We start from the raw sequence: 25,098 nt of genomic DNA, 5'->3' as shown, positions 1-25,098 counted from the left end.
CTCTTTTTCTCAGTTGTTATTCTCTGGCTGCATCCCCAGGCCCTTGAACCTTCTTCTCTGGAGGATGGTGGGACAGGAGAAGGTACAGTGTTTAGAAAGTGGAGAAGTCCTGTTCTAGAACAGGGGTAGAGAACGTTGGCTCTCCAGATGTTTTTTGCCTACAACTCCCATCAGCCCCAGCCAGCATGGCCAATGGCTGGGGCTGATGGGAGTTGTACGCAAAAAAACATCTGGAGAGCCAACATTCCCTGCCCCTGTTCTAGAAGCAGCAGAACTCTGCAAAAGTGGTCAGACTACCTCTGTTGCTGTCTTGTGACTGTTCCGTTGTAGAGGTGTTACCTAGGGCATGTTCAGGGCTCTGCCATTTAGTTCCACCGAATCTTTTTAGAATGACTTTTCAGGAGCCATTGACCCTTTGGTATCTTTTCTGGAGAAGCTGGGAATGTGCTTTGATAATGGACAGGAGGCTTCCCTGCTCCTGAGAGGCAAAACAGCCACTCCTATTGTTTTCACACCTGAGCTAATGGGAGTGCTGCTTCAGCATCCATCCTCCTTCCAGAAGGGAGTTGAGGTCTGCCTGAGAGAGTGGAGACAGGAGAGGGGAATTGTCACCCTTAGTGTGCCTGCTATGCAAAGGGCATCCAGCAGATTCAGGCAAAAAATGTGAGTGGACCCTCCATTGGTTTTCTTATTGCTCCTTTGGTTGATGACCTTTGCTTTTCTCCCACAGGAATTTGAGATTGAGCTGGAGGGCTCGCAGACCCTGCGGCTTTTGTGCTATGAGAAATGTTACAACAAATCCAAGCTCACCAAAGAAGATGGAGAGACCACAGACAGACTGATGGGCAAAGGCCAAATCCAGGTGGGGGCTTGCCTTTAGCATCCTGTGCAGGAATCTGCAAGGATGCAGGAGCTCAACCTGCATGAGGCTCTTGTTGCTGTGTGTATGTGTGGTCATAGCTGTGCCAAGAATCAAAGATCACACAGCATTTTGTTTCTATAACCCCATTAGTTATCCTCTCCATCTCCAGATGCTATAAAATGATGCAGCCAAAAATCCAATCTTTGTCCATCAGGCAGCAATTCTAGTGCCCAGAAGTAATAGCCAGTGTTTGCACAATGACCAGGTCTCAAACACAGGGCCAGTGATCTAACATCATTTGTCTAAAAGGAAAAAAAGCAGCACAAGGCAAGATCTATCTACTTCAGCATTGCTAGCATCATGACTTGACAAGGTGAGGCAGTTGCCAGACCACTCTGCTGCTGCAACTACTACTTGTATTAATGCACATCCAGCCTTGCAAACATTAATGGTGACAGAGATTAATGCATCAAAGGAGGGAACTGGTTCCTCAGCTATGCGGCTGTACCAGTAGAATTGGTGGTATTACCAGGTGCCCTGCGCACCTTGCTTCCAAGGAAGGATTGGGGAAGAGAGAAGAGATGCTGCACCACTATAGTAATGCTGCTGTCTGGCAATTTGCTGTTCTTCCCCACCCTCCAAAGTGCTGCTGCTACCTTGGCCCTGCATGCTCAGTGCTAACAGGTGAGAGAGTGTGTGTGGTTGCACATATAAAAGGGTCAGTTTTACCTTGGTCAGCTGCTGGCATAATCCTTCAGCCAGTACCCAATCTAGACACTCACAACAGTCCAAACTTCTGAGAAGTGAGTTGATTCTATTGGTTTGCTTGCTTAACGTATTTCTGTCCTGATTCATAGTATGAGATGCAGAGACAGCTTATAGTAAGACATATATCTTATAAATCATCATCACAAATAAGAACACTGATTTTAAAACCCAGCAGTTAGAAGGGGTTCCATTGAAGTTGTCCTCCTCCTTCTCCTCCTTCCAGTGTATTTAGAACTGTGTAGGCTGTGTCGCTGCCAGAGCCCTTGTTTTGTTCATGGAATCATTTCCTGACTTTCCTCCTCTAGCTACACCAGAGAGGGGCTGGGAATTGTCTGCTGGGAACTGACCAACACCTCTTGATGAGTCAGTTGTGGGGGGTGGAGGTGGAAGACGGCAACCTTCAGGCATCCCCATCCATTCTCATAGAACAAGGTGGAAATTATTCTGGCTTAAACAAACAATGGTCACTTTTGAAATTGCTCTCCGTTGTTATGGAAACAGGGCCAGACCTAGAGTGTCTAGCACCCTAGGCAAGGCTAACTTCTCCCCCCCCTGCACTGATAATGTCACCGAGTCACGTGTAGGGTGCCCAATTTAGCACCCCCAGAAGCCGTGCACCCTAGATGGTCACCTAGTTTGCCTAGTGGGAGGGCCACTCCTGTATGGAATTTGAGAATCACACCTCGGGCAGTGAAGCTCAGCAAATGGAGTTGGGTGTGAGGGTGTATAAGTTCCTTCCTCCTCATTTCCCTGTTGCATGTAGGATTGAATAGGGAGGAGAGCCATAAATAGAGCTTAAACAACTTCGTCTCCTGTTCCTATGGAGAAGAAAGTGTACTTTTCTTTGCAGAAGCTTCCATAGATTGTTGTTCGGATTTGGACTGGGAAGTGGTGTGTGTGTTCAGAATGTCCTCATGTAGTTTCCCAATCTTGCTAGAAATTCCCCATCACTTTGGATTTGTATATATTATTCATCTTCCTTGGTAATGATTGTGTGGGAGTGCTGGATAAGGGACAATGAAATCATACAGAAGTGAGTTGCATTCCATGCATTTCAGGTCATCATCTGATTGATTATAGTAGTGTGCTTGCAGAGTGCATTCTGGGAATTTCTATATGGGCAGGATATTTAGTTTGAAACTCTCGCTGTTCTTTTGCTTGACCAAAAGTGTTCTTGATTTTGCAACCATTGAGTTCAGATCTACTTAAATGCATCCTTCCTATTACATCATGGTTTTTGTAATGGTTCCTTATTACATCATGTTTTTTGGCAGCATCCTCTATAGTGTGTGTGTGTATGTACATGCACATCCAAATAAATAATGGGCTTTTGAGACACCAGAATGGCAAAAAATAATTTGCTTTCCAGTGCTTGATCTTTGCCTCATGACCCAAGAGTTCCATTTGCATGTGGATTCCATCAGTGGTCAATTGAAAGATGTCATGTGGTAGGAAAAGAGCCATGTAAAAACACCCAAATATGTGAATAAAGTCATTGGTGCACCAGTGTTTGATTTTTACTGTTGTTTTGTCATGTGATGTCAAAGGCCCCCATAGTTCCTGTGCAAAGGAATTGTCCTCCATATGGGTGAGTCACCTGGAATTTCCAGGCTCTTCCTCTATAAATAGGTTTAAAGCTAGACTTTGTCTTTCCATTTGCTGTCCACTTATTCCCCCCCCCCCCCGCCCCAGAGGGATTACCTTATCTGTCTATTCCAGCTGTCCTTCTCTCTTTGTTTGCCCCCCTCCATCATGTAAGCTACTTGTCTGGCTTGCCTAGGACAGAGGTTCCCAGCCTTTTTGAACCCATGGACATAACCACAGAATGGCTGTCACTGGAGGTGGAGCCATGCACATGTGCACACGAAAGGAAGCCCAAGTACAGGGGAGAAGAGGAGTAATCTAAAAAATACACTTGGAAAGAGGAGGAAGAGGGAATAAAACCAACACTGTGGTGGTAGATGCTGCTGAAATGATGTTGTTTAATCTGTGCAGCCAGTTGGATTGCTAGTGGTCAATCAGAAATCCTGCTGGGCAAGAGCCCCACCTGGCCACACTCACCTTTTAAACACACTTGGATGCCAGGAAAGGTTTTGTTGGGTACCATGCTTGGGGACACCTGACCCAGATGGACAAAACTGCTATTGTGGAATATCATTGATTTCCCCTCTTAATTCTTTACTGTTTGTCCTGGTGGCTATATCAATTCAGAACTGATCTTTCCTCCTTAGGTGACTCTGCTGTATGAATTTTTCCAAGTCCTGTTCTCTGTGGGTGGGTGGAGGAATCCAGGCTGGAGTATCTCCTCCCACAGCAGGCAGAGCATGCTAATTAGCTGAGCTAGTCGAGGCCAAGCTAATTAACTCCCAGCAGGTTGGAAAAGCACCCTACCAGTCCTGTCTGCTCGTGGCATTCTCTCATCACCACTTCCTCTCTTTATTTCTCTCCCTCCAGTTATCACCCTTCACCTGAATGATCTAGATAGCCCTTTGTCCAGCATTCTGACTTTTTTTTAGAGGTGCTCTTTGAATGAGGCCTTGTCCTCTGCCTCCATGGTATCCGTTCCACCTTAGAAATATGGCTGGTCACACTTCATGTCTCATCAGTGGCTTAGGTTAAATGGAAGGGCAAGCTACACCCCAAATGCTCCGAGATGCAGGCAGTAGTATCTGAAGACATGAAGGCCTCCACTGACTGATGTGGTATGCATGGCTCTTATCATGCAACTCAGCCACAGGGACCACAGCACAAGCATGGAACCATCTGGCACCAGTTGAAGCATCCAAGTTGCCCTGGAAGCCTTTTTAAGAGTGAGGGTTTTCCCTTGGGAACTCAGAATAACTTGCAAGAAATAGTGGGTGCCTGTCATCTTGTAGTTGGCTAGTAGTTGCCTCAGATTGTCTGTCTTGTGAAGGGCCACCACAGCTCCAAAAAGGCGATGTGTGGTTGTTAAGCTTTCCAGTTTCACAAAGGAAGCCAGGGGTCTCGGTAATATTGATTCTGGGCAGAGAGCAGAGTAATGTCAATTGTTGACAAGAGAAACTTCAACTCCTTCCTGTCCCTTTTTCCAGCAGGCTTCCAGTTTTTTAAGTGGAAAAATTGCATGAGTTAGAAATGAACATATGAACATATGGAGCTGCCTTATACTGAATCAGACCTTTGGTCCATCAAAGTCAGTATTGTCTTCTCAGACTGGCAGCGGCTCTCCAGGGTCTCAAGCGGCTCTCCAGGGTCTCACACCTATTTGCGTGGACCCTTTTTTTGGAGATGCCAGGGATTGAACCTGGGACCTTCTGCTTCCCAAGCAGATGCTCTACCATTGAGCCACCGTCCCTCCCCAAATGGCTTGCTGAGACTTTGCTTTGTCACATCCAAATGGGCTGGTCCTTCTGAAAGTGTTCTCATCAAAGACCTCTTGTCAACAGGAGGAGACCCTTGAAGTTGCTGCTTATGAAAGTCTTGTGCAGAGCATGCAAAATGATGTAGAAGCTCACCAGCCTCTAGGAGTGTTTGGGTATTTCTGCCCCAGCAGCTTTTGCAGGATTTATCAGTGTACTGTCCTGTCATGCCAAGTCTGTGACAAGGTGCATCGAGGAAAGATTGGCATTAAATCCTCTCTTTCCCCAGTTGCATGAGCTCTGTGCAGTGCAGGAAGATTGGAGAGCAGCTTTGGTATGTGTGATACTGGTGGGTCCTCCAGGTGTGCAGCTCTTGCCAGCAACATGTAAGGTGTGTTTGATCTGCACCACTCAGTATTATCTCTTAATGAAACATTAAAAAAAAACCCTGTATATTGAAAATAAAAGCTTTTCCACTGTGTTCCTGAAATGCCGATTTTCTATGTGCCTGAAAAACAAAACTATTGAAAAACTATATAATGTTAACACAGTAAATACAAAAGATACAAGCAGAATACAAAACAGTACTTCCAAAGGTCCAGTGTATGATCCACGTTCCACTTAAACAAAGCTTTTTCACAAGCCGAATAACAATCTTAGCATTTGAAAAATACCTCTTCATTCTTGAAAAGAATGTCTAAGGAAATGGGCGAGTAAAAGTGATACTTGAAGAGGTATTTTTCAAATGCTAAGGTTGTTATTCAGCTTGTGAAAAAGCTTTGTTTAAGTGGAACGTGGATCATATAGCCAGCAACCGCGTGAAGGAAAATTACCCTTTGGAGCCAAATTCTGGATATTGACTCTTTACGGACTGAACTTTGGATCTATTGTGACCTTTACTAAAGAAGAAAACTTGGAGGAGTCATACAGAACGAACTTTTTGTTGCTTTAAGAGATACTGGACCTTTGGAAGGACTGTTTTGTATTCTTCTTGTATCTTTTGTATTTACTGTGTTAACATTATATAGTTTTTCAATAGTTTTGTTTTTCAGGTGCAGTTGTTTTTTCCATTTTGCTATCACTGTACCGCCACTGGTTTGCTGTCTTGATTTTCTATGGGCAGCATAATTTTTAATATGGAGGAGCCTTCAGTCACACATTCATTTTAAATTAGAACAGTTTAGGCACAACCTTATCTGCTGTTCGGGAGGCCAAAGAGAAGCCTTGCTCCGTGAATCCAAAGCTAAGGCTGATGACAGCAAACCGAACTCTGTGCTAAAAGCTCTATTGGAAATCCATCAGTACACTGACTGCCTTCTATGCAACTGTTTGCACAGTCTTTCATGAGAATAATATTATAATATACTTAGTTATATTTGCTTTGTTTTGCATAACTTCAATGCTTCTACAATTTAGGGTTTTGAAAACTGATAAGACATGGAAAGGCCCTGACATGTTTCTAATAGGTTTTTAAAATAGATCAAGATGGGTAGCCATGTTAGTCTATTCATAGCAGTAGCAAAGAGCTAGAGTCCAACAGCACCTTAAAGACTTAACACAATTGTGGCAGATTATATGAGCTTTCATAAGTCACAGCTCTTTTCTTCAGGGTTTTTTTTTAATGAAATGTATTACTTGTTCCCTATGAAAAGCTAATCAGTTTATTTTAGTTCCTCCAATCCTACATATATGTAGCTTGCACACCATGTTGATTAGTTATCTTTAATGTAAAGTTTTCACCCAATGTAGTCTCTGCAGCTAATCACTAACAAGCTAACAACTTTGTGTTTTTCAGCTGGATCCACAGACATTGCAAGATAAAGACTGGCAACGCACAGTCATTTCAATGAATGGTGTAAGTACTGAGAATCCAAGATGGCAGGCTAGCTGTTAGTGCTGTTCGCTGCATTGCCTTTTGTGGGCCTGCTCTCCTTGTTGCCCACAATTATTTCTCAGTTTCTGCCTCTTTTTCCAAGAGACAGCTACAGTACATGTATGCCAGACCCCATGCAGCTATTCTGAGAGCCAAATTAATTGCTCGCTAGGAAGTTGGGAATGTTTGCAGGCGCAGGAGGGTATCAGACATTTGTTTGCCCCCTGGACGTGGCAGGCTTCCTATTCCTCTGGAGCGATGTCATATTGCAGATTCAGTCTTTGATCTATTGTGTGCAAGAAACAGGAAAGCAGTATTTCCAATGCGAGAGTGTGTGGTAGGGAAGCAAAGTCCCACTTGAGCATTTTGCTTCTGCACAGTGACAGAATATGTAAAGTTACTTGCAGGTTCCACAGATTGCTTGTGGGGTTTGGCCATTGTTAGGGGCCTGACTCATCAGGTCCTGTATGTTAGTGGTCCATAAGCAGACCTGGGATGGTCTCCCTGATGAGCTTCCAAGCCAACTGACAGTTTCATTGGATTATTCTTCTGTGGCAGAACTCATTGAAATGAGCAGGAACTAGATAAGACACTCCTGTATGTCTCCCATTTATTTAGGTGAAGCTTGTGCAGAACTTTTTGGCCCTTTTGGCTCTCAGTTTGTCTGTCTAGAACAGACATGTCATTACAGTTGGCCCTGCTTTTCATTTTTTTAAAACATGAGAAACTGCTTATGTAATCATATGGCAAAGAATTGGAGCTTATTTAGAATATGCATATTTGGTCATGGAAATGGGGTAGGGGGAAAGAGAAGTTTGCACAGTAGGGTTGCCTAAAGTATTTTGTTACAGTGTTTTAATTGTCCTGTTAAAAGTGTAAGCAATAATGGGTAAGAGAGGAACCATTCAGTGAGCTGTATCAGTATGTTCAGCTGGAGAGTTCTTTTTGTTTGAGTGTAGCCATTCCAAGGGAAAATGACATTTATGAGTATCAGGAGTTTTTGCTGTGGCTTTGTTAGTACAACTGGTCTGACTCAGTCTTGGCTCTGATTAAGTCAGAAACAAAAAATGCTCCTTTGCTTCCTTACTTCGAACTTTTTCAGTTTTGCTTTCTCCTTCCTTTTGACATTATGTTATTATGAATGTTTAAATTCCTCAAAGTTCTCTGTTGTATTTTAACATACAGTTCTGGTATAGTAAATAATTGAATTTATTTCACTGTGCCAATTATGGGTTGAATGAAAGCAACCCAGAAAGGCCTGGCAATTCAGGGCAGAGCAGGGATTGAGGGCCCCAAGTCTGCACATGTGTTTATGAATGATTTGCTGGACAATCATGCAACATGGGAATTGCTGTAGTTGGCAAGAATCGCTGTGAAGCTTCATGTCTCATAGGCTGAAGTGAAGCTGTCCGTGAAGTTCACAAGCAGGGAGTTCAGCTTAAAGAGAATGCCATCCCGCAAGCAGACTGGAGTCTTTGGAGTAAAGATTGCTGTCGTCACCAAGTGAGTCAGTCATTTTGTCTTTTTTTCTCCTCCAGGATGCTGCGTTGAAGTAGATTTTTTTCATCTTACGCTGATGCTGAATGGAAGTTTCCATGTATTTATTTTCCTGCTTTCACCTGGGTAGTTTGGGGAGATTTTTGTGTGCTGTGAGCTTGAGCATCAATATGCATGCATGGTTTTTCATGTGCATGCTTGAAAAGAGTATAGCTTGTTTACTTTGAATGTCATGCATTGTGCTGTGATGAGGAACCAACCCTTGGCCTTTTCCTCTGCTATAAGATAACACATCCTGAAATTTTCCAAGCCACCAAGCTTTTCTTTCATGCTTAGAAAGTAGGTGTTACCTGAATTCCAGTGTAGTATTTGAATCCCTTTTTTATTACAACTCATTTACCTTCAATTTCTTGTTTGTGGATGCTGAAGAAGTTGAAAATTTATATTTCACTTGGTTTTGATCAGGATGACCAAGGCACACGTCAGTTTTACATGTACAAAGACTGAGAGGTTGAATAAGGAAACATATTTCCTAACTATATTTCAGCTCTTTTCAAAAAAGTGTAACGGTAAATATTGTGGCTAACCCAATGAAGTTAAATGGGGACATGGAGGTGTTGAATTGGAATGCAGAGGGAGAGATGCAGACTGATGGTTCTTTTCAAGAGGGTGGGCTTTAGGAATGGCCAGCTTTCAATTCCAACTAATCTTCATATCTCTCTGATTGCCAGGGAGTAGTCTATATTCCTATTGTGAAGAATTTTTTCCCTTCCATAAATAAGATTCCTTTTATCGCTACACAGTCTGGTTGACAAAAGCTGATTCAGCAATTATCCCCACTCCCACGGAGAGCCAGTTTGGTGTAGTGGTTAAGTTTGCAGATTCTTACCTGGGACAACCAGGTTTGATTCCCCACTCTTCCACTTCCAGCTGCTGGAATGGCCTTGGAACAGCCATAGCTTTGGCAGAGGTTGTCGAAAGGAAGATAAAGGAGATTGTGAGCCGCTCTGAGATTCGGAGTGGAGGTTGGGATATAAATCCAATATCTTCTTCCTCCATCCTATTCCCATGCACCCAAAAGTTTTAACAACTTAATCTATTCCATTACCCCATTACTGCATGCTATTCAGTCCTTACAGAACTGATGTATTTTTTTAAACTCCCCCCATTGTTTCCAGATTCAGTTCAACAGATAAATCCCCTTCAAAAATAAAGATAAGTTCTGTTTCATGTGCTTGGTTCATTCAATGCTCGGCTTCTACCTTTTAATGGATCATGGTTGAAGAAAACTGGCAGAGGTACCTCTCTAAAGCCTCAAAGGGGATATTTGGGAATGCTGTTTGTTGAGTATGGGTTGTAGTACGTCCTGTTATATTTTCCACACATCTGTGAACTTGCTTTCAAATAGCACAGCATGTCATAGGCTGATAAATGCCACAAAATGGTGTCAGCATGCTGAAAGGTAGGTCAGAAATGGCACTATAGAGTTAAAGAAAACAGGTCCCTGCTCCAAAGAGCTTACAATCTTAAAATTTAAGACAAGGAAGACAACAATAGGAGAGGAGAAAAATGGAGGTTGGCAGGGCTTTTTTTTTTAGTGGGAACGCACAGGAACACAGTTCCGGCTGGCTTGAATCAGGGGGTGTGGTCTAATATGCAGATGAGTTCCTGCTGGGCTTTTTCTACAAAAAGCCCTATGTGAAACAATGGTGATGTAAAGGAGTGTGGTCTAATATGCAAATGAGTTCCTGCTGGGCTTTTTCTACAAAAAAAGCCCTGGAGGTTGGGATAAACAGCAGAAGACCCTTTGTTCTTGTGGTGGATCTTTTGGCTTCTCTCAAGTATAGAAGGAGGACTGAAGGACTGTGCCATGACTTCATGGGAAACGCGGGCTTTAAAGGCAGGCAGGCTTCTTGGTGTTTGGGGCAATTTTAGGCATAGGGGGAAGTAACTAAGAAAGGGTAGAATCGTTTGAGAAAGCTGAAGCTGGTGAAGCTGAAGTCGCAAAGGTCATAGGTAGGGATTTGCAAAAAAAAACCCAACCTGGTATTTTGGGGGTGTTATATTGAACCCAAAAATATCAGTATTTCCCAATATTCCTGAATCCCAATACCAGGATGGTATTAGGATTTGGGGAATATTCAGGTTTGCTGAATTGTTTTGGACTCCTTTTACCCCATGGGGGACCACTGTAGTTAATGGTCCCCAATAGGCTATAATGGAAAATCAATCTGGGAGTATCTTGGGGGCACAGCAGCATAGCTGCTGGTGCCTCTCATAAAAAACATACCCAGGTTTCAAAAAGATTGGACCAGGGCGTCCAATTCTGTGAGCCCCCAAAGAAGATGCTTCCATTTTCCTTTTTTTCTAGTGGAGGGAAGAAGGATTGTGGTCCCTTTAAATGCCTTCTTCAAGCTGCGTGACCTTGCTGCGAGTGAACTCTGAAGGCATTTGAAGAGACTGAGAGCCCTTTAAATTCCATTTAACTGTGGCTATCCAGCAGTCCCAAAAATCCCATTTTTTTCGTGGCAGCCATTTTCAGATAGCCAGATAAGTAGCCCACTGTTTAAACTGAATGCATACCCCTAATCACAAGCAGGGATGTATTAGGATATGAGAAGGGAAGCAAGACCATGGTGGACTTTGAAAGTAAGGATGAGAATCTTTGGCTGCATCCAAGAGCAGACAGGAGGTCTGTGTAGAGATTTAAGGAGGGGTGCTGAATGGTCAGAATGAGGGGAGAATGATTTTGGTAAGAGAGTTTTGGATAGAGGGGAGATGGCTGAGGAGTGACAATGGAAGGCCAGAGAGGAAGAAGTTGCAATAGTCAAGTTTATCGATGGTCAGCTCAGGGAATGGAAAGGAAAGGCCACATTTTGCTGTGTTGTTGAGAGAGACATGACTTGGTAACAGACAACATGGGCAGCAAAAGAGACAAAATAGTCAAATATCAAGCTGAGGGTTCCAGTCTGTTGACAGGGTGGATGGAGATGTTGTCCATGGATGTGGAGAATAAGGAGAGGCAAGTTTGGGAAGAAAGCTTGGACATATGGAGTTGAGCAGGAGAGAAGGCATTCAAGCACCAATATTGGATAGGCAATTTAAGATGTCAAATTAGATGGAAAGAGAAAGTTCAGCGTTGGAGACTGAGAGTTCTGGGTGGCAGTGTTATAGGCGGTACTAAAAAAGCCATGGAATGTGATCCAGTCACTTAGACAGTATGTAGAGGGAGAACAGAGAAGGACTAAGGACAATTTCCCTGGGGGATATTAGCATGTTGTTTGGCTTTCAGTGCCTTTTTCATTACCCACTTCTGAATAAAATCCTAATGATGGTTGCAGAGATGGAATTGGACAAGTATCTTCTAGGCAAACAGTTTCATTTTAAATACCCTTTTTCCTTTCTAAACTTTCAGGAGAGAACGATCAAAGGTGCCCTATATTGTGCGCCAGTGCGTGGAGGAGATTGAGCGCCGTGGCATGGAGGAGGTGGGCATCTATCGAGTCTCTGGTGTTGCCACCGATATCCAGGCTTTGAAAGCTGCCTTTGATGTCAGTGAGTATATGCTTGTAAGGTTTTCCTTTTCCACACCCAAGTCAGTAGTTAGTCTAGCCCAACAGGTGGCCAGGAACAGTCAAAGAAACCACACTTGTTCCTTTTTGGTAGAGGCCAAAAATTAGTATGTATCCAGCTTGGTTACCTTTCATACCTGCTTATATCCCTCAACACACCCTAGCTTGCTTTGATTTTTATGTTCTGTGGTGTGTTAATATACTAAAACAGTGCTCCAAATGGCCAGAGGAGGTCTCCCTGCAGTTGTTTACTGATTACAAATTGCATTGCAGTGTTGATGAGAGGGAATCTTACAGTACCCACAGGACAAATCCCCGGGAAAAAGCAACAGTCCCTCAAAGCTATCTTGCAATAATAACTTGGGAAGTGGAACCATTGCCACATGCCTCACAGGCAGCCTAGGAAGATTTTATGGTACAGAATGTCAGAAGCTTCTGAAAGTTCTGGAAGAATAAGAAAAGCTATGCTTCCTCTGTCCAGCTCTACATGCAGTTTGTGCACCAAGACAGCCAGTAAAGTTTGTATCCAAAATCTAAAAGGGTATTGAAAATCTTTATCATCTAAGTAATTCTGAAATTGTCCCACCATTGCCTGCTAGATTACCTCATTCAAACACAGAGGCATATTTGAAGCCAGCCTGCAGTTACTGGAAACAGTTGTTCACAAGGAGAATCAAGTCACCACCAGCTTTAATATATTAAGATGCAGCCCTCCCTTTAAAGATTGAATCATCATATCAGGGGTGGCTGAACTTGCTTAACATAAGAGCCACATAGAATAAATGTCAGATGTTTGGGACCTGCAAGGAAGGAAGGAAAATAGATGAGTGGAAGGTGGGGAACGTTGAAAGAAAGCAGCTTTAACTTTAAATGCATTCTCTAAGCTGCCAGCTGTCTTGGCTTGGAGAAGTGATTTAAAGAGACAAATGTCTTCAAGCTTGCTGACAGGCGATGGAGGCTTTGAGAGCCACACAATATGTGTGAAAGAGTCACATATGGCTCCATAGTCACAGTTTGGCCACCCCTGCACCATATCATATTCACAAATCCACTGACAAGGGGATTGTGTCCCTCTTGATTCTCCTAGACCCCACAGCCCCTTTTGACACCATCATGCATGCATTTTTCTGAACTTCCTGGCAGGAATGAGTCTTGGTAGTATTCTGTTGGGAATGGTTTTGAATTTTCCTTGAAGTTTGCTTCAGAAAACCATGCCAGGGGACTCTGGCCCTTTGCAGGGGATCCAACAAGGTTTCATCTTGTCTCTCATACTGTTTAGTATCTACATGGAACTGTCAGGAGAAAACATGTGAAGGTTTAGAGTGAGCTGGCATCAGTGCACTGATGACACACAACTCTATATCTCCTTTTCATCTAATTCTATGAAGGTAGTGTGTGTGCTTAACCAGTATCTGGAAGCAGTAAGGGTGAAAAATTGGATTGTCTGGAAATGTCAGCCAGGCCAGAATGCTAACAAGGGCTTGCTGCAATGAGTATAATATCTATTCTGTACCAACTACATTGGCCGCTACCTCTTCTGGGTTTAATACAAAAAGCTAGCTCTGACCTTTTAAAGCCCTAACTGGTTTGCATCCCAAAGAATCTGAAGGGTCATCTCCATCTACCATACTTGGCTAACTCTGACACTGTCAGAGGAGGTACTGTTGCAGGAACCCACAATTTCAGAGGTATGTTGGGGAACCCTCACAAAGACCACCTTGGTGGCTACTTCTAACCTCTAGAAGAGGGATGTCAAACTCATTTGTTATGAGGGCTGGATCTGACATAAATGAGACCTTGTTGGGCCAGGCCATATGTAATGTAATGCCAAGTAGTGGAGAAATAAACTTTATAGGACACAGACAAATACAACTAAAGGTTTTTTTTAACTTAAAATAAAACATGCTTAAAACATTAGCACACTTGCAATATGGTTTAACAGTCTCTTATAACTGACACCTCTTGCTCTGAATTACTGCATCAAAAGCTGAAGACAGTGTCTGTGCTATAGCAATCTTGAATATGTTGTTCAGGTGTGTATCTGTAAGTTGCAAGCCTACTTTTGATTTATTAACATTCATTACAGAAATCTCATGGTCAGTGCTCTGTCCCCTAGGACCCTGTGCCCTAGACATGAAATGACTGGGCATTGTGAGCTTTTGTACATAAGTTGCTTAGCTTGCTTTGTGTGCTGGTCAAGAACATGTGAAGGCACCATGATACAGACTGAGGGCTATGTGTTTCTTCCCCAGAAAAATAACTGCAACTCCTATGAGGCAGTCCAAGAATAGAGAGACAGCCTTGCATAGTGGTCAGTATCAGCCTACTATCTGGGAAGCCTAGGTTCAAAATCCCCAGTCTACACAGGAAATTTGCAGGACACACACTTTCAGCCTAATCCACCTCACTGGTGGCCTATGGTTATTCCCAGGGCTTTTTTTGAGCAGGAATGCACAGGAACACAGTTCCGGCTGGCTTGGCATCAGGAGTGTGGCCCAATATGCAAATGAGTTCCTACTGGACTTTTTCTACCAAAAAAAAAAAAAAAGCCCCGGTTATTCCTCATCTAAATAGTTCTCATTGCTTTCCTACTGGAGGGCATGAATGCAGTAAAAAGCAGGATGGAACCGAGTTGCACCCACGAGAGCCCTGACTAAATGAGCTTAACAACACGCACACAGAGCAGCAAAGCAAAAAGCTCATACCTTGAATAAAACTGTGTCTTAGAGTTGCTTTTTGTATTTCTTCCGTGGGATTGAGGCAGCTAAGCAAAGCAACCTCAGTTTTTTCCCTCTTCCCCTTCCCCAAAGTGGGGGAGGAGAAGCCTCAGCCAATAGAGGGAGTTGGCTCTGTAGCTCTGCTGTTTGTTTAAGATAGCCTGTTACGGCCTTGATTGAGAGAGCTCTAGCTATGCCAGGCTCTCTCAATCACACAGCTACAGAGCCAAGCTTCTCCATTGGCTCAGGCTGCTCCTCCTTTGGAGAAAAGGGAGGGGGGAAGAGGGAAAGAGCAAGAAGCTGCTTTGCTTGGCTATATCATGCCAGAGAAATACAAAAATGGCAACCAAAGGTAGCTGGAGAGGGAGAAGGAAGCAGACGACAGACAGTTGCTGGTAGGCCTGATTGGAGCCCGGTGGGGACCAGATGAGGCCCTGCGCTAGAAGTCCCTCTCCTGGGAATTATGCCAGGTACTGTCATTATACTAGTTGAAAATTGTTGGAAGACCTTTTAAAATCAGTATCTTGCTGGTTTTTTAAAAAATATTTTTTTAAAATATTGTCTTAATATTTAAAAAATACTAAATCTGTGATTATATGCATTTTGTCTGCATTGAGAATTTTAAATGGAAAGACAGAATATAATTGTTCTAAATATGTAAGTAAATTACCTGCAGTACCTTCATGTCACTGGGGAAACTACCCAAGAGCAGGCTTGGAGCCCACAGCCCCCTTATCCACTCGCAGGTCTATGAAGTCCTGAGGGGCATCTAAAAATGTAGTTTTTTAGTATATTGTAAGTTCCTGTACAAGTATCACAGGGAAGTTATCGAAAAGTGGAATGGGCAAATACCAACAGAATCCCCCATTTTTTACTGTCCTCCACTCCAAAGAATAAATAGATCTTCTGACCATCAGTTGAATACTTGTCACACCGTCATGACAAGAATGGCTGTGGGCTGGTGAAGCCACCAATAGCTTGGGCAGGCCTGGGGGAAAAACAGAAGCATTTGGGGTGGGCGTTACCAAAGAATTTTTCAATTTTTCCATTAGAAAAATTAGAGAATCTTAGTGAGCACTCAAAAAAAAACAAACACTCCTATGCTTTTTTCTTCTTTTGGAGTGAGTGACATGTACTAACATGGCATAGGCTGCAGTTCAAAGATCTCTCTTGCTTTAGTATTGAACGTATTTGTAATTTTGAAAACTTAGGCATTTATAATCTTAAATTTTACAATATGCCAGTTAATACAACTGTATCTGTTGAACAGGTTGTAAATGAAGCATTTCATTTATTTCAAAAAATTTTATGCCACCTTTCTTCCCAAACTGGGTCCCCAAGGCAGCAAATATGAAAGTATTAAAAACATTTGAACAATTAAAAACAACATTTAAAATTATAAAATAATTTAATAAAAACACATAAACATACAACACCAGAACCAGGGAGGAGTGCCAGTAACTATTTTGGGGGGCATGTCAAACAAAACAAAAGTCTTAATCTGCTGGTGGAAGATATCAGTAGAGGGAGACAAATGAATCTCCCTGAGAAGGAAGTTCCAATTTTTTGTGCCACAACTGAGAGAACCCTCTAGAAGGCAAGGGCAGTCGAAGCAGGGCCTCCAAAGATGAGCAAACAGGTAGGTTCATATGGCAGTTCTGAAGGTATGTTTTCTGTTGGCAAAGCAGCAAAATAGGTTTAGATTTGATAGGAAAATACTGCATACATTAAATTTTTTAAAAGATCCTCTAGGGCTTTTTAAAAAAAGTTTTTCATGGTTTCAAAATTTCTGGAATTTTTGCATCTCTAAAGTAAAATCCATGGATTAAAGGAAGTGACCAGGGCTCAGTGGTAGAGCATCTCTGCTTGGCATGCAGAAGACCTCTTCCTGAGACTCTGGAGAACCACTGCCAGTCAGAGTAGACAGCACTCTGATGGATCAATGGCCTGATTCACTATAAGGCAGCTTCCTGTGTTCCTGTAATGTAGTCCAACTTTTAAAATTAGTATTTGGTAATACAGGCCAAATTTATGGCTTCCTTCACTATCAGATCATGGAAGGAAGCTGTCTTATTTGCCACTAACATCTGTAAGTGGAGTACCTGAATCTTGGGGTAGGTGAGGAGTTGGATGTAGCAGTGACCCATTTCTCACACACATCTTGCTGGTGACTGTTGCCAGATTGCCCTCCTGCAACTATAGCCTAGGGATGCTGGGCTGGGTTTGAATCCCTGTTCAGTCAGGAAGGTTACTTTGGGCCACACACACACACCCAGTCTCACATGCCTGTTTTGAGAATAAAATGGTGTATTATAGTTAACATGAGAGTCAAAAGCCCCTGAAAGGAAATGCAGGAATGAAAGTATAATAACTAAACTTTGAAATATGTATGTTTGACTATTTCATATTGATATTTTTAGGGTTGGCAATAGGCCTAGAGAACAAGGTTCTGTCTCTTTAACAGAGGCTGTAAAGGGGCTCTAACCTGGATGGCCCAGGCTTGCCTGATCTTGTCAGATTTCAGAAGCTAAGGAAGGTGCTTCAGTGGGAGACCACCAAGAAAGTTTAGGATTGCTACACAGAGGCATGCAATGGCAAACTACCTCTGTTCATCCCTTGCTTTAAAAACCCTGCAGGGTTGCCACACACACACACACTTTGCTGGCCATTAAATGTAACAATATCACAATGGTAATATAACATTAGAAACATGAGCTGATTTTTCCAACCTCCATTCCATTATCATTGTGGGCAAAGTTCTGTTGCTTTCTTCAACAGCAATGAGTTAAAGGGTCAAACACCCCCGCCTGAAATAAACTCAGTGCCCAATGAAAACATCATGTTAGAAATCAGGAATGTGACATGAACATTCATGTTCTTGGTCTCTTTTTGGGTACCAGTTCCTGCCCACATTTCCTATTTAGTATCAGCAGTAGTTTGCTGAGTGTCCTGAAACAGGCACTAATGTTATGACAAAGTAGAAAATACCTTCACACCACAGCCAGAAGCTTTGATGTAAACTTAAGTGACTTGCAAACCAAGATTTCTCATTCACATTTCCTTATGAACCTACATGACCCCTGTGGTCATCATCTGAGACCCTGCTTCAAGTGCCCCCCCCCACCTCCTGAGATTAGGCAGAGCAACATGGAAGAGGGCCTTGGTTTTGGCACAGAAACTGTGGAACTCTATCAGAGAGGCTGACCTGTCCTCTTCTGTTGCTGTCTTCTGCCAGCAGGTGAAGACTTTTTAAAAAAAAATCTGGCGTTTCCTCAGTGATCCCTCATTTCCTGTCCTATTTTTGTTTTTTTCTATGGATGTGTATTTTAATTTAGTTTTAATTGTTTGTTTGGTTTTAATGGTTTTTAAGATGTGTTTATATTTATGTTTTTAATCTGTTAAGCACCTTGGTGGCCCTAATGAGGGCAGAAAGGTGAGTTATAAAACTTAAAGAAAAAAATTGCTTTTGAGGCCATCTAGATTTCTGGTAACAGTAGTTTGCTTAATATAGGTGTCACAACTATTATTACTAAATAGGAAATAGAGGAGGGACGTGGAGCATGAGAAGGTGGAGCTTTGGAGGATCACTAATGTGATGTCCAAATTCAGCAAGCAGTTGTGGCAAAGGGAACTTCAAAAGCATGTGAGGAGCCCGAAACTTTACTTCCCTCATGCCTTCCTCCATGTGCTCTCTTTCAGATAACAAAGATGTCTCTGTCATGATGAATGAGATGGATGTCAATGCCATTGCAGGGACCCTGAAGCTCTATTTCAGAGAACTGCCTGAGCCTCTCTTCACAGATGAACTCTATCCCAACTTTGCTGAAGGCATTGGTGTGTATTGTGATTGGTCTGAGTTTGATAGCTAACCAACCTACTTCTTCAGGGTTGCCTAATCAAAAGTGTAGCAATCCAAAGCAAGATGTGACTGGCCCTGGTGCAGAAGGAAACAGGGGCTATTATTCTTTTTACCCATCAACTGAATGACTGATTGAAACAAATCACTTCCTTGCTTGTGCAAATTCCATGCAGGGAGGTTGCAATCTGATGATCTGTGAATATCATGTTCTCAGGGATCAGGTAAGCTTTTTCAAGTCATCCTAATCCATAACTCCACATATCTCCCAATCTTGAGACCTGGCTTGTCCCTTTACTGCAGGCTGGTGTGCACATCAGATGGTACCAATAACAGTAATAGCACCTACTTCCTATAGCTGTGACACTGGTATGAGTTTGTTCTATGACATACTGTAGTTTCTGCTTTAAAGGCTTCTCACAAAGCAAAAGTCAGGTTAGCTCCATGACAGAAGAGCGCTCATGGACTTTTTGACCACTCTTCAGAGGGAATAAGGCTGCCAAAGGGGATTAGGGGCAGCTGACCTCAGGATTCCCAGAAATAGTACAGATTCATCTGGCCTCTCCTATAATGTCAGCACATAACACATTATGTTTCTTGAGAGCCAGTTCGGTGTAATGGTTAAGAGTACGGACTCTAATGTGGGAGAACTGGGTTTAATTCCTCAATCCTCCACATGCAGCTGCTGGTGTGACCTTGGGTCAGTCACAAGTTGACAGAGCTGTTCTCAAAAGAGCAGTTTCTGTCAGAGCTCTCTCAGCCCCAACTATCTCACAGGGTGTCTGTTGTGGGGAGGGGAAGGGAAAGCCTCTCTGAGATTCCCAAGTGAAAGGTGGGTTATCCAATTCCCTTCTCCTCCTCAGCTTTTTATTTCCCCTTATTAAAAATTTGATTTGCCATGTAAAGCATGGAAGATGGCTAATAGAATATGAACAGGCTTTGGCAGATGCATTTAAATGGGCAAAATAGCAGAACCTAACCACGATTGTGGTGCAGTCCATCAAACTATTTTTCATCTGTTACAAGAATGTGAACATTATGCTTTCCAGGGAGATGTGACACAGCTCTTTGAACTTTCCTCAGCTGCGATTGAGTGGATTGAAAACTTAGTGGGATTGTTCAATCTGTCTGTATACCCATTGCATCAACTTGGTTACATATTTTATATTATTATATGCTTCCTGTGTGTAATCCTGCCATACAATAAATAAATAATTTGAATTGTTTCTCTTCTCCAGCACTTTCAGATCCTGTTGCAAAGGAAAGTTGCATGCTGAATTTACTGCTGTCTCTTCCTGAACCTAATCTTGTCACATTCCTTTTCCTGCTGGACCATTTGAAGAGGTAATCTCAAAGCTGAAGAAGCTGTGGCTGTCAAGTCCCCCGCCCCCCCCCAGCAAGAAATTCTGTGTCTGGATGCCTTCAGTTTTAAGCATAATGCCTCATTGACTGTGCACCCAAGTTGTGCATGCTTTAAGATGGACTGGTATCTCAGCATGTGTGGTGAATGTCTACAGAAGTAACACAACACTTGTGTTTTCATCTGTGTAGGCCAATTTTAAAGTATCTCATATATTTGGAATTCATTTTACAGCTGTGGTAGTTTATAGTGTTTTGTCTGGCCAAAAGTTTCGTTTCAGCTTTGTTTCAAGAGAGACTGGTGCTCTAGCCTGGCTTTGCCTGTAGTGGTAGCCCTACACAATGGTTTTTAATGCTGCCCCATTTTGTTTTTTTATGACCCACACTGTTGTGGATTAGCATGCATGATATGAATGGACTCCTCTTCCAAGGTGCTGAAATCAAGCTCTCTCTTCTCCTTCCCCAAATTCCTTCAGGGTTGCTGAGAAGGAGATCATCAACAAGATGTCCCTGCACAATCTGGCAACTGTTTTTGGGCCTACGCTACTCAGGCCATCTGAGAAGGACAGCAAGATCCCTGCCAACCCAACCCAACCTATAGCCATGACTGATAGCTGGTCACTAGAAGTTATGTCCCAGGTAAAAGGATGTGATACAGCCCAGATGCAGTGTTGCAAGTTGAATCCGTGGAACACATAAGGCCAAGTGAAACCCAGTGATTTGCCTAGTAGAGCTTAGGTTTGTTCTTGGCCAAAGTGGTGGAGATACTGAGGGACATGGAGGTTATAGGGTGGGAAGGAGCAGGGTTGCATGATGTCTTATTTGCTTGGGGAGAGGGACTTCTTGCTCCAGTATTGATCCCTAGTGCTGATAACCCAGTAGGGATATCAGGGAAAGAGGGAACTATGCGATGATTGGTTTTTCTTTGATATGTCCCTGGCAAGGACTGTCTTGCACAGGATTTATATCCTGTCCTTCTTCTAAAGAGCTCTACCAATCCAATTTCATTCTCACAAGCATGTGAGGGTTGGTCAGACTGCAGAAGTGTGACTTGCCCCAAGAAATAAAATGAGCTTTGTGACTGAGCTGAGTATTTGAACACAGGTCTCCCTGTCTTAATTCGTTGTCCAAGATCAGCCCAGAACATTTTGGCTCATTTCCTTCTCCCATAGCCTGCAGTAATTAACTTGAGGTACAATCCACAAAGTAGTTCTCTTCCACAAGCATGTGCCCCAGTAGGGTTGCTGTCTCTGCACACTATTCTGCTTCCCTTATCTGGAGTTCAAATTTTGCCCTCTGCCTTGTTTTGCTTCTTACAGTATTCTGGCCCTGCACTATGCACTCCTTGATTCTGTGTCCCCTGTACTTTACAGGTTCAAGTTCTCCTCTACTTCCTGCAGCTAGAGACGATCCCTACACCAGACAGCAAGAGACAAAGCATCTTGTTCTCCACAGAAGTGTAGAAGCCTCTCTGAGCAGTGAAGGGGCTTGTGGACTTGCCCTTGGGGTGCACTGCCTGCTCTGAGGACCAGAGCAAAACCATTCCTCTTCTAGACATTCCTGTCCTGTCCTTGCCCACATAGGGGAAGCAATTCCTCCTGCTGTTTTGTCTGGCAAAGACAGGCTGAAGATTTTTTTAAAAGATTCCCGCCTGTTTGACCATTGGTGGGGGGAGGACAGTGCCAGATGGCAGATCAAGTGCACTGTGAGTTTCCTCCACCAGAGGGAAACAGTGGCCAACAAGAACTGTTTTCGTGGCTAATCAGAGAGCAAGTTCCCAGGATGTGTGCGTGTTTTAAAATGAATTCAGTTATCATTAGGAAGCTCTGTGATGTCTATTTGGACTGGTTGTGAAGATGAGGGGAAAAGAACAAAAGGTTATATCAAATGGGTAGCTTTACTGGCTACTGTTTTTAATTGAATACTGCTGAATCTAGTGTAATTTATTCATGATGGCCCTCTCCTTGGAAATACAAACCTTGATTGATTTGGTTTTATATTTGCTTTTCTTCCCTTGCCTACCTCTCTGCTTTGACACATAAAGGAGGAGGAGAAACTATTTTCCCCCTCTTGTCTCAGACCACCTCCTTTTTTTGAAAGGGCCTTATTCAAGGAAGCAGACCTTTATGCGTCATATAGATGTCCATATACAAAAAAAATTCTGGGTAAGGGGAAGATATGCAAGGATGGTTAGCTAACTTTTGTTTTTGTCTGGACCAAAAAAAAAATAACAGGCAGTACTAGTGTACTAGTGTAGCTGGAATCTCCTGGCCTTCCAAATATAATTGGATGACTTGTAAAAGCACTCATTGCACCTGTGGTTTTCTTAAAAAAAAAAAACCACCCTTTTTCTAGTTTTCTGCCTAATTCAATGTTGGCTCTCCAGCATAAGCACCATGACCTTTACATAATCCCACCCCTCGAGATCTGAATAGTAAATGGCTGTGTTTCTGGCTGGTTAATCTAAAGTTTTCTCAGTATAGCGTTTTTGATACTTGAATTTTTATTTTCTTTCCTGAGACTTTGTACATTGCTCATGAACAGTGTCTCTTTCCATCCCTCCCTTTTCTGGTAAATAGGAATGTTTTGATAAGATGTTTAATATCCTATGTAACTGGTGACTGATGAACAGGTAGAATTTTGTATTTTTTCAGAAGCTGAAACTCTGTTTTTAATCCAGGTTGTTGCAGAAATTTCTATGGCAGAATAAACTGCCCTTACCTGATTGCTAATGTTCCTGGTTGCTAACGTGATGTTTGCACTAGAACAGCCACTTCTGGAACTATAGTACTGAAAAAGAGTTAGTATTGGCAGTTGAAAATATAAACAAACTACAGAGTCCCAGGGCAGGCAAACAGGAATTGTTTTTGCTCTGAGATTGCATTTGTCTCTGTCACTTTCCACCCAGTCATGCATCATCATTGTTAGCTGTGCTCGTCCCACCACCAACTTTGCCAAGATCAGAAACTGAGTGCTGACGAGAGAAGACAAAATCACTTCCTGCTCAGAGTGTGAGGATGAACAAGTTAAACCTGTTGGTTTGTTTGGAAAGGGGCGAAACTTCCCCCAGAAGACACCTCTAGGTTCTCATTTTTTAAGGACTACTACACTTAATAAATGAGACAAAAAGCAGCATAGAAACAACTGTTTTGATAACTGCTCTGATTTTTACTGTGACATTATGCCAGCTGCTTTTGGTACTGTGAAGTCACACATTCTGAGAGAAACTTTATCAGCTTTGTCAGTGTTTTTCATTCTAATGGACATTATTCATGTAGGAATTTAATATTGCTTAGTGCTGCTCCCTTCCCAGGCACAGCCGTAGAAACCCGTTTGTGATATTGTGTGACAAAAGCTTTTCTCCTAATTCTGCTACTTTTCAAATGTTGTCTTTCCTATTTTCTTGCTGTCAGATCAACCCTCTTTACAAGAAGTGTGATTTACTTAGTATTGGGAAGGTGCTGCAAAGCAATTTGAAGGTATAAAAATGTGCTTTTAAAGTTGGCTTGGCCTTTAATTATTCATTATCTGAAAATAATTGGGTCATACTAGAACAGGCTTGTTGTCTGAATTGCAATTTTTTGCCTTGCTTGTATTTATCTGTAAGCAACCTTATCTAATAATGGCCTGTGTGCTTTTGTCTCCTTATGTCAGGTGTTCATCTACCTGTTCTTCCAAGGCAGTAGTTGGGGGGACCTCTCTAGAGAGGCATGGACTATAGAACTAGAAAGTGAATGAGCAGGCCATTGCTCCATCCTTCACATTGGTTACTGTTCAGGAAACTGAGAATCCCACCACCTGGATTCATTCATTTATCAGAGGAGCAGAACAAGCTGCCATTTTTTTAATTTGGGGAGTGGCCACACTAGGCTGAAGGATAGAGAGTACACACACTGGGATCACTCAGTGGATTCAGGACATAAGTGTACTGAAGTGAACCAAACCAATCTTGCTGTCTTAGGTTTGTCTACTAATAGAAGTGAGGGGAGGCAACATGGACCATCTGTCCAAATGATCAAAGGCTACCAGGGTTCTCTTATCGTCATCCTATCCCATTTTTGGGACTACCACAAAAGCTTCTGTCCAGACACATTCTTTGGATTAACAGAGGCCTGGTGCTTGCCCTAGTCTGAAAGGGAACCTGACCTGTATTTTGTTCCAGAGAGCTTCCCATGGTGTGCATGCAGTTGGGAAGTGGTAGAAGCAACTATTCCTTTTCTTCTAACTGCTCACAAGCAGCCTAACCCTATCCTGCCTTATGTGGGACCACTGCCATCTGAAGGACTAGCACAGTAGGGCTGTGGGGCTGGTGATGCAAAAGGCATTGATTGGACTGCCTACAAAAATGCAAAGTTATGTTACACTTAGGAAGGTTTCTTTTGAGAACAGCAGTTTTTAAGGGCTTCACACCTTTTTTGCCTGATTACTCTGAAGTTGTGCCACCTTCAATGATTGCAGCCATTGCTCTTCCTTGCATTATTCCATAATTCAGGGCTGCAGTTTAAAACTGGAAAAGCAATACTACATAGATTGTGCCAATTCATCTTGCCTGCCTTTTTGTGTTTTTTAAATGTATATAAAAATTTAAATGTTGATATTGAATTGATGCTGCATAGTGTGTAGCTGGGAGGTGGTTGCTGTTCATAATCCTTGAGAGGGATGGCTTTTGGAGGCTTTCTGCATACAGACCCGGGTTAATATTTAAATGCAGGCAAATGGATTGTAGGAGAGGGTGCATAATTCCTTGAACTACAAATGGTTGTTCAGTGATTACGAACATTTTACTCTGAAGTGGTGATTTGGGACAAGAAAAATAAGAGTGCTCAATTTAAAATTATTTAAAGGATAAGGGAAGGGGTTGCTCTCTTTTTAAAATGATGTTATGCAGGGAACACTTTTTTAAAAAATTATTCAGCATTTTAAGCTAGGCTTCTTTATTTCTTCTGCTTGGAGTTTTCTTAAAACCACCATTGCTGCCTTTCAGTAGCTTGGTTTCCACATCAGGATGGCCTTTCATCCTCTTTGAAGATGACACAGAATTGAGTGATATCGGCTGCTTGAGACTGTCCTGTATGTTGGTGACAAGCCAGTTAAGGCTTCAGAGTGCAGCCATTACCCTAAATTTAAAGACTGGGATTGCTTTCATCAGGAGATCTGTCCTATTGCCTGATTATGACTACCTTGGCAAGGCCAGGGATTAGGGCTTCCTGCCTCCAGGCTAACAAGTGCCAGATTGAAGGCCTTGCTCATACATGA

At 42.6% G+C, this 25,098-nt stretch overlaps 1 protein-coding gene across 2 annotated transcripts in view; it reads left to right on the top strand.

Annotated features, from left to right (window-relative positions):
* BCR (BCR activator of RhoGEF and GTPase) overlaps window positions 1-23,286 on the top strand; it is a 122,380-nt gene extending 99,094 nt beyond the window's left edge. The window contains exons 16-25 of one of the 2 annotated variants that reach the window (XR_009555968.1): window positions 731-862; window positions 6,764-6,823; window positions 8,235-8,344; window positions 11,754-11,893; window positions 18,327-18,461; window positions 19,722-19,827; window positions 20,319-20,481; window positions 21,216-22,575; window positions 22,608-22,876; window positions 22,942-23,286. Coding sequence is in view for 1 of the 2 variants with exons in the window: in XM_060249587.1 (XP_060105570.1) it covers window positions 731-862; window positions 6,764-6,823; window positions 8,235-8,344; window positions 11,754-11,893; window positions 18,327-18,461; window positions 19,722-19,827; window positions 20,319-20,481; window positions 21,216-21,305 (936 nt within the window). In the remaining variant the exon portion in view is untranslated. Of the gene's footprint in view, window positions 1-730; window positions 863-6,763; window positions 6,824-8,234; window positions 8,345-11,753; window positions 11,894-18,326; window positions 18,462-19,721; window positions 19,828-20,318; window positions 20,482-21,215 lie in introns of both variants that reach the window. The other variant, XM_060249587.1, reaches the window with a different exon arrangement.
* The last annotated feature ends 1,812 nt before the right edge of the window (window positions 23,287-25,098 follow it).

The sequence above is a fragment of the Heteronotia binoei genome, chromosome 11, assembly GCF_032191835.1.
Source record: "Heteronotia binoei isolate CCM8104 ecotype False Entrance Well chromosome 11, APGP_CSIRO_Hbin_v1, whole genome shotgun sequence".
Classification (NCBI taxonomy): domain Eukaryota; kingdom Metazoa; phylum Chordata; class Lepidosauria; order Squamata; family Gekkonidae; genus Heteronotia; species Heteronotia binoei.
The sequence above is the reverse complement of the archived record's forward strand: the minus strand, read 5'-3'. Positions and strand labels throughout refer to the sequence as shown.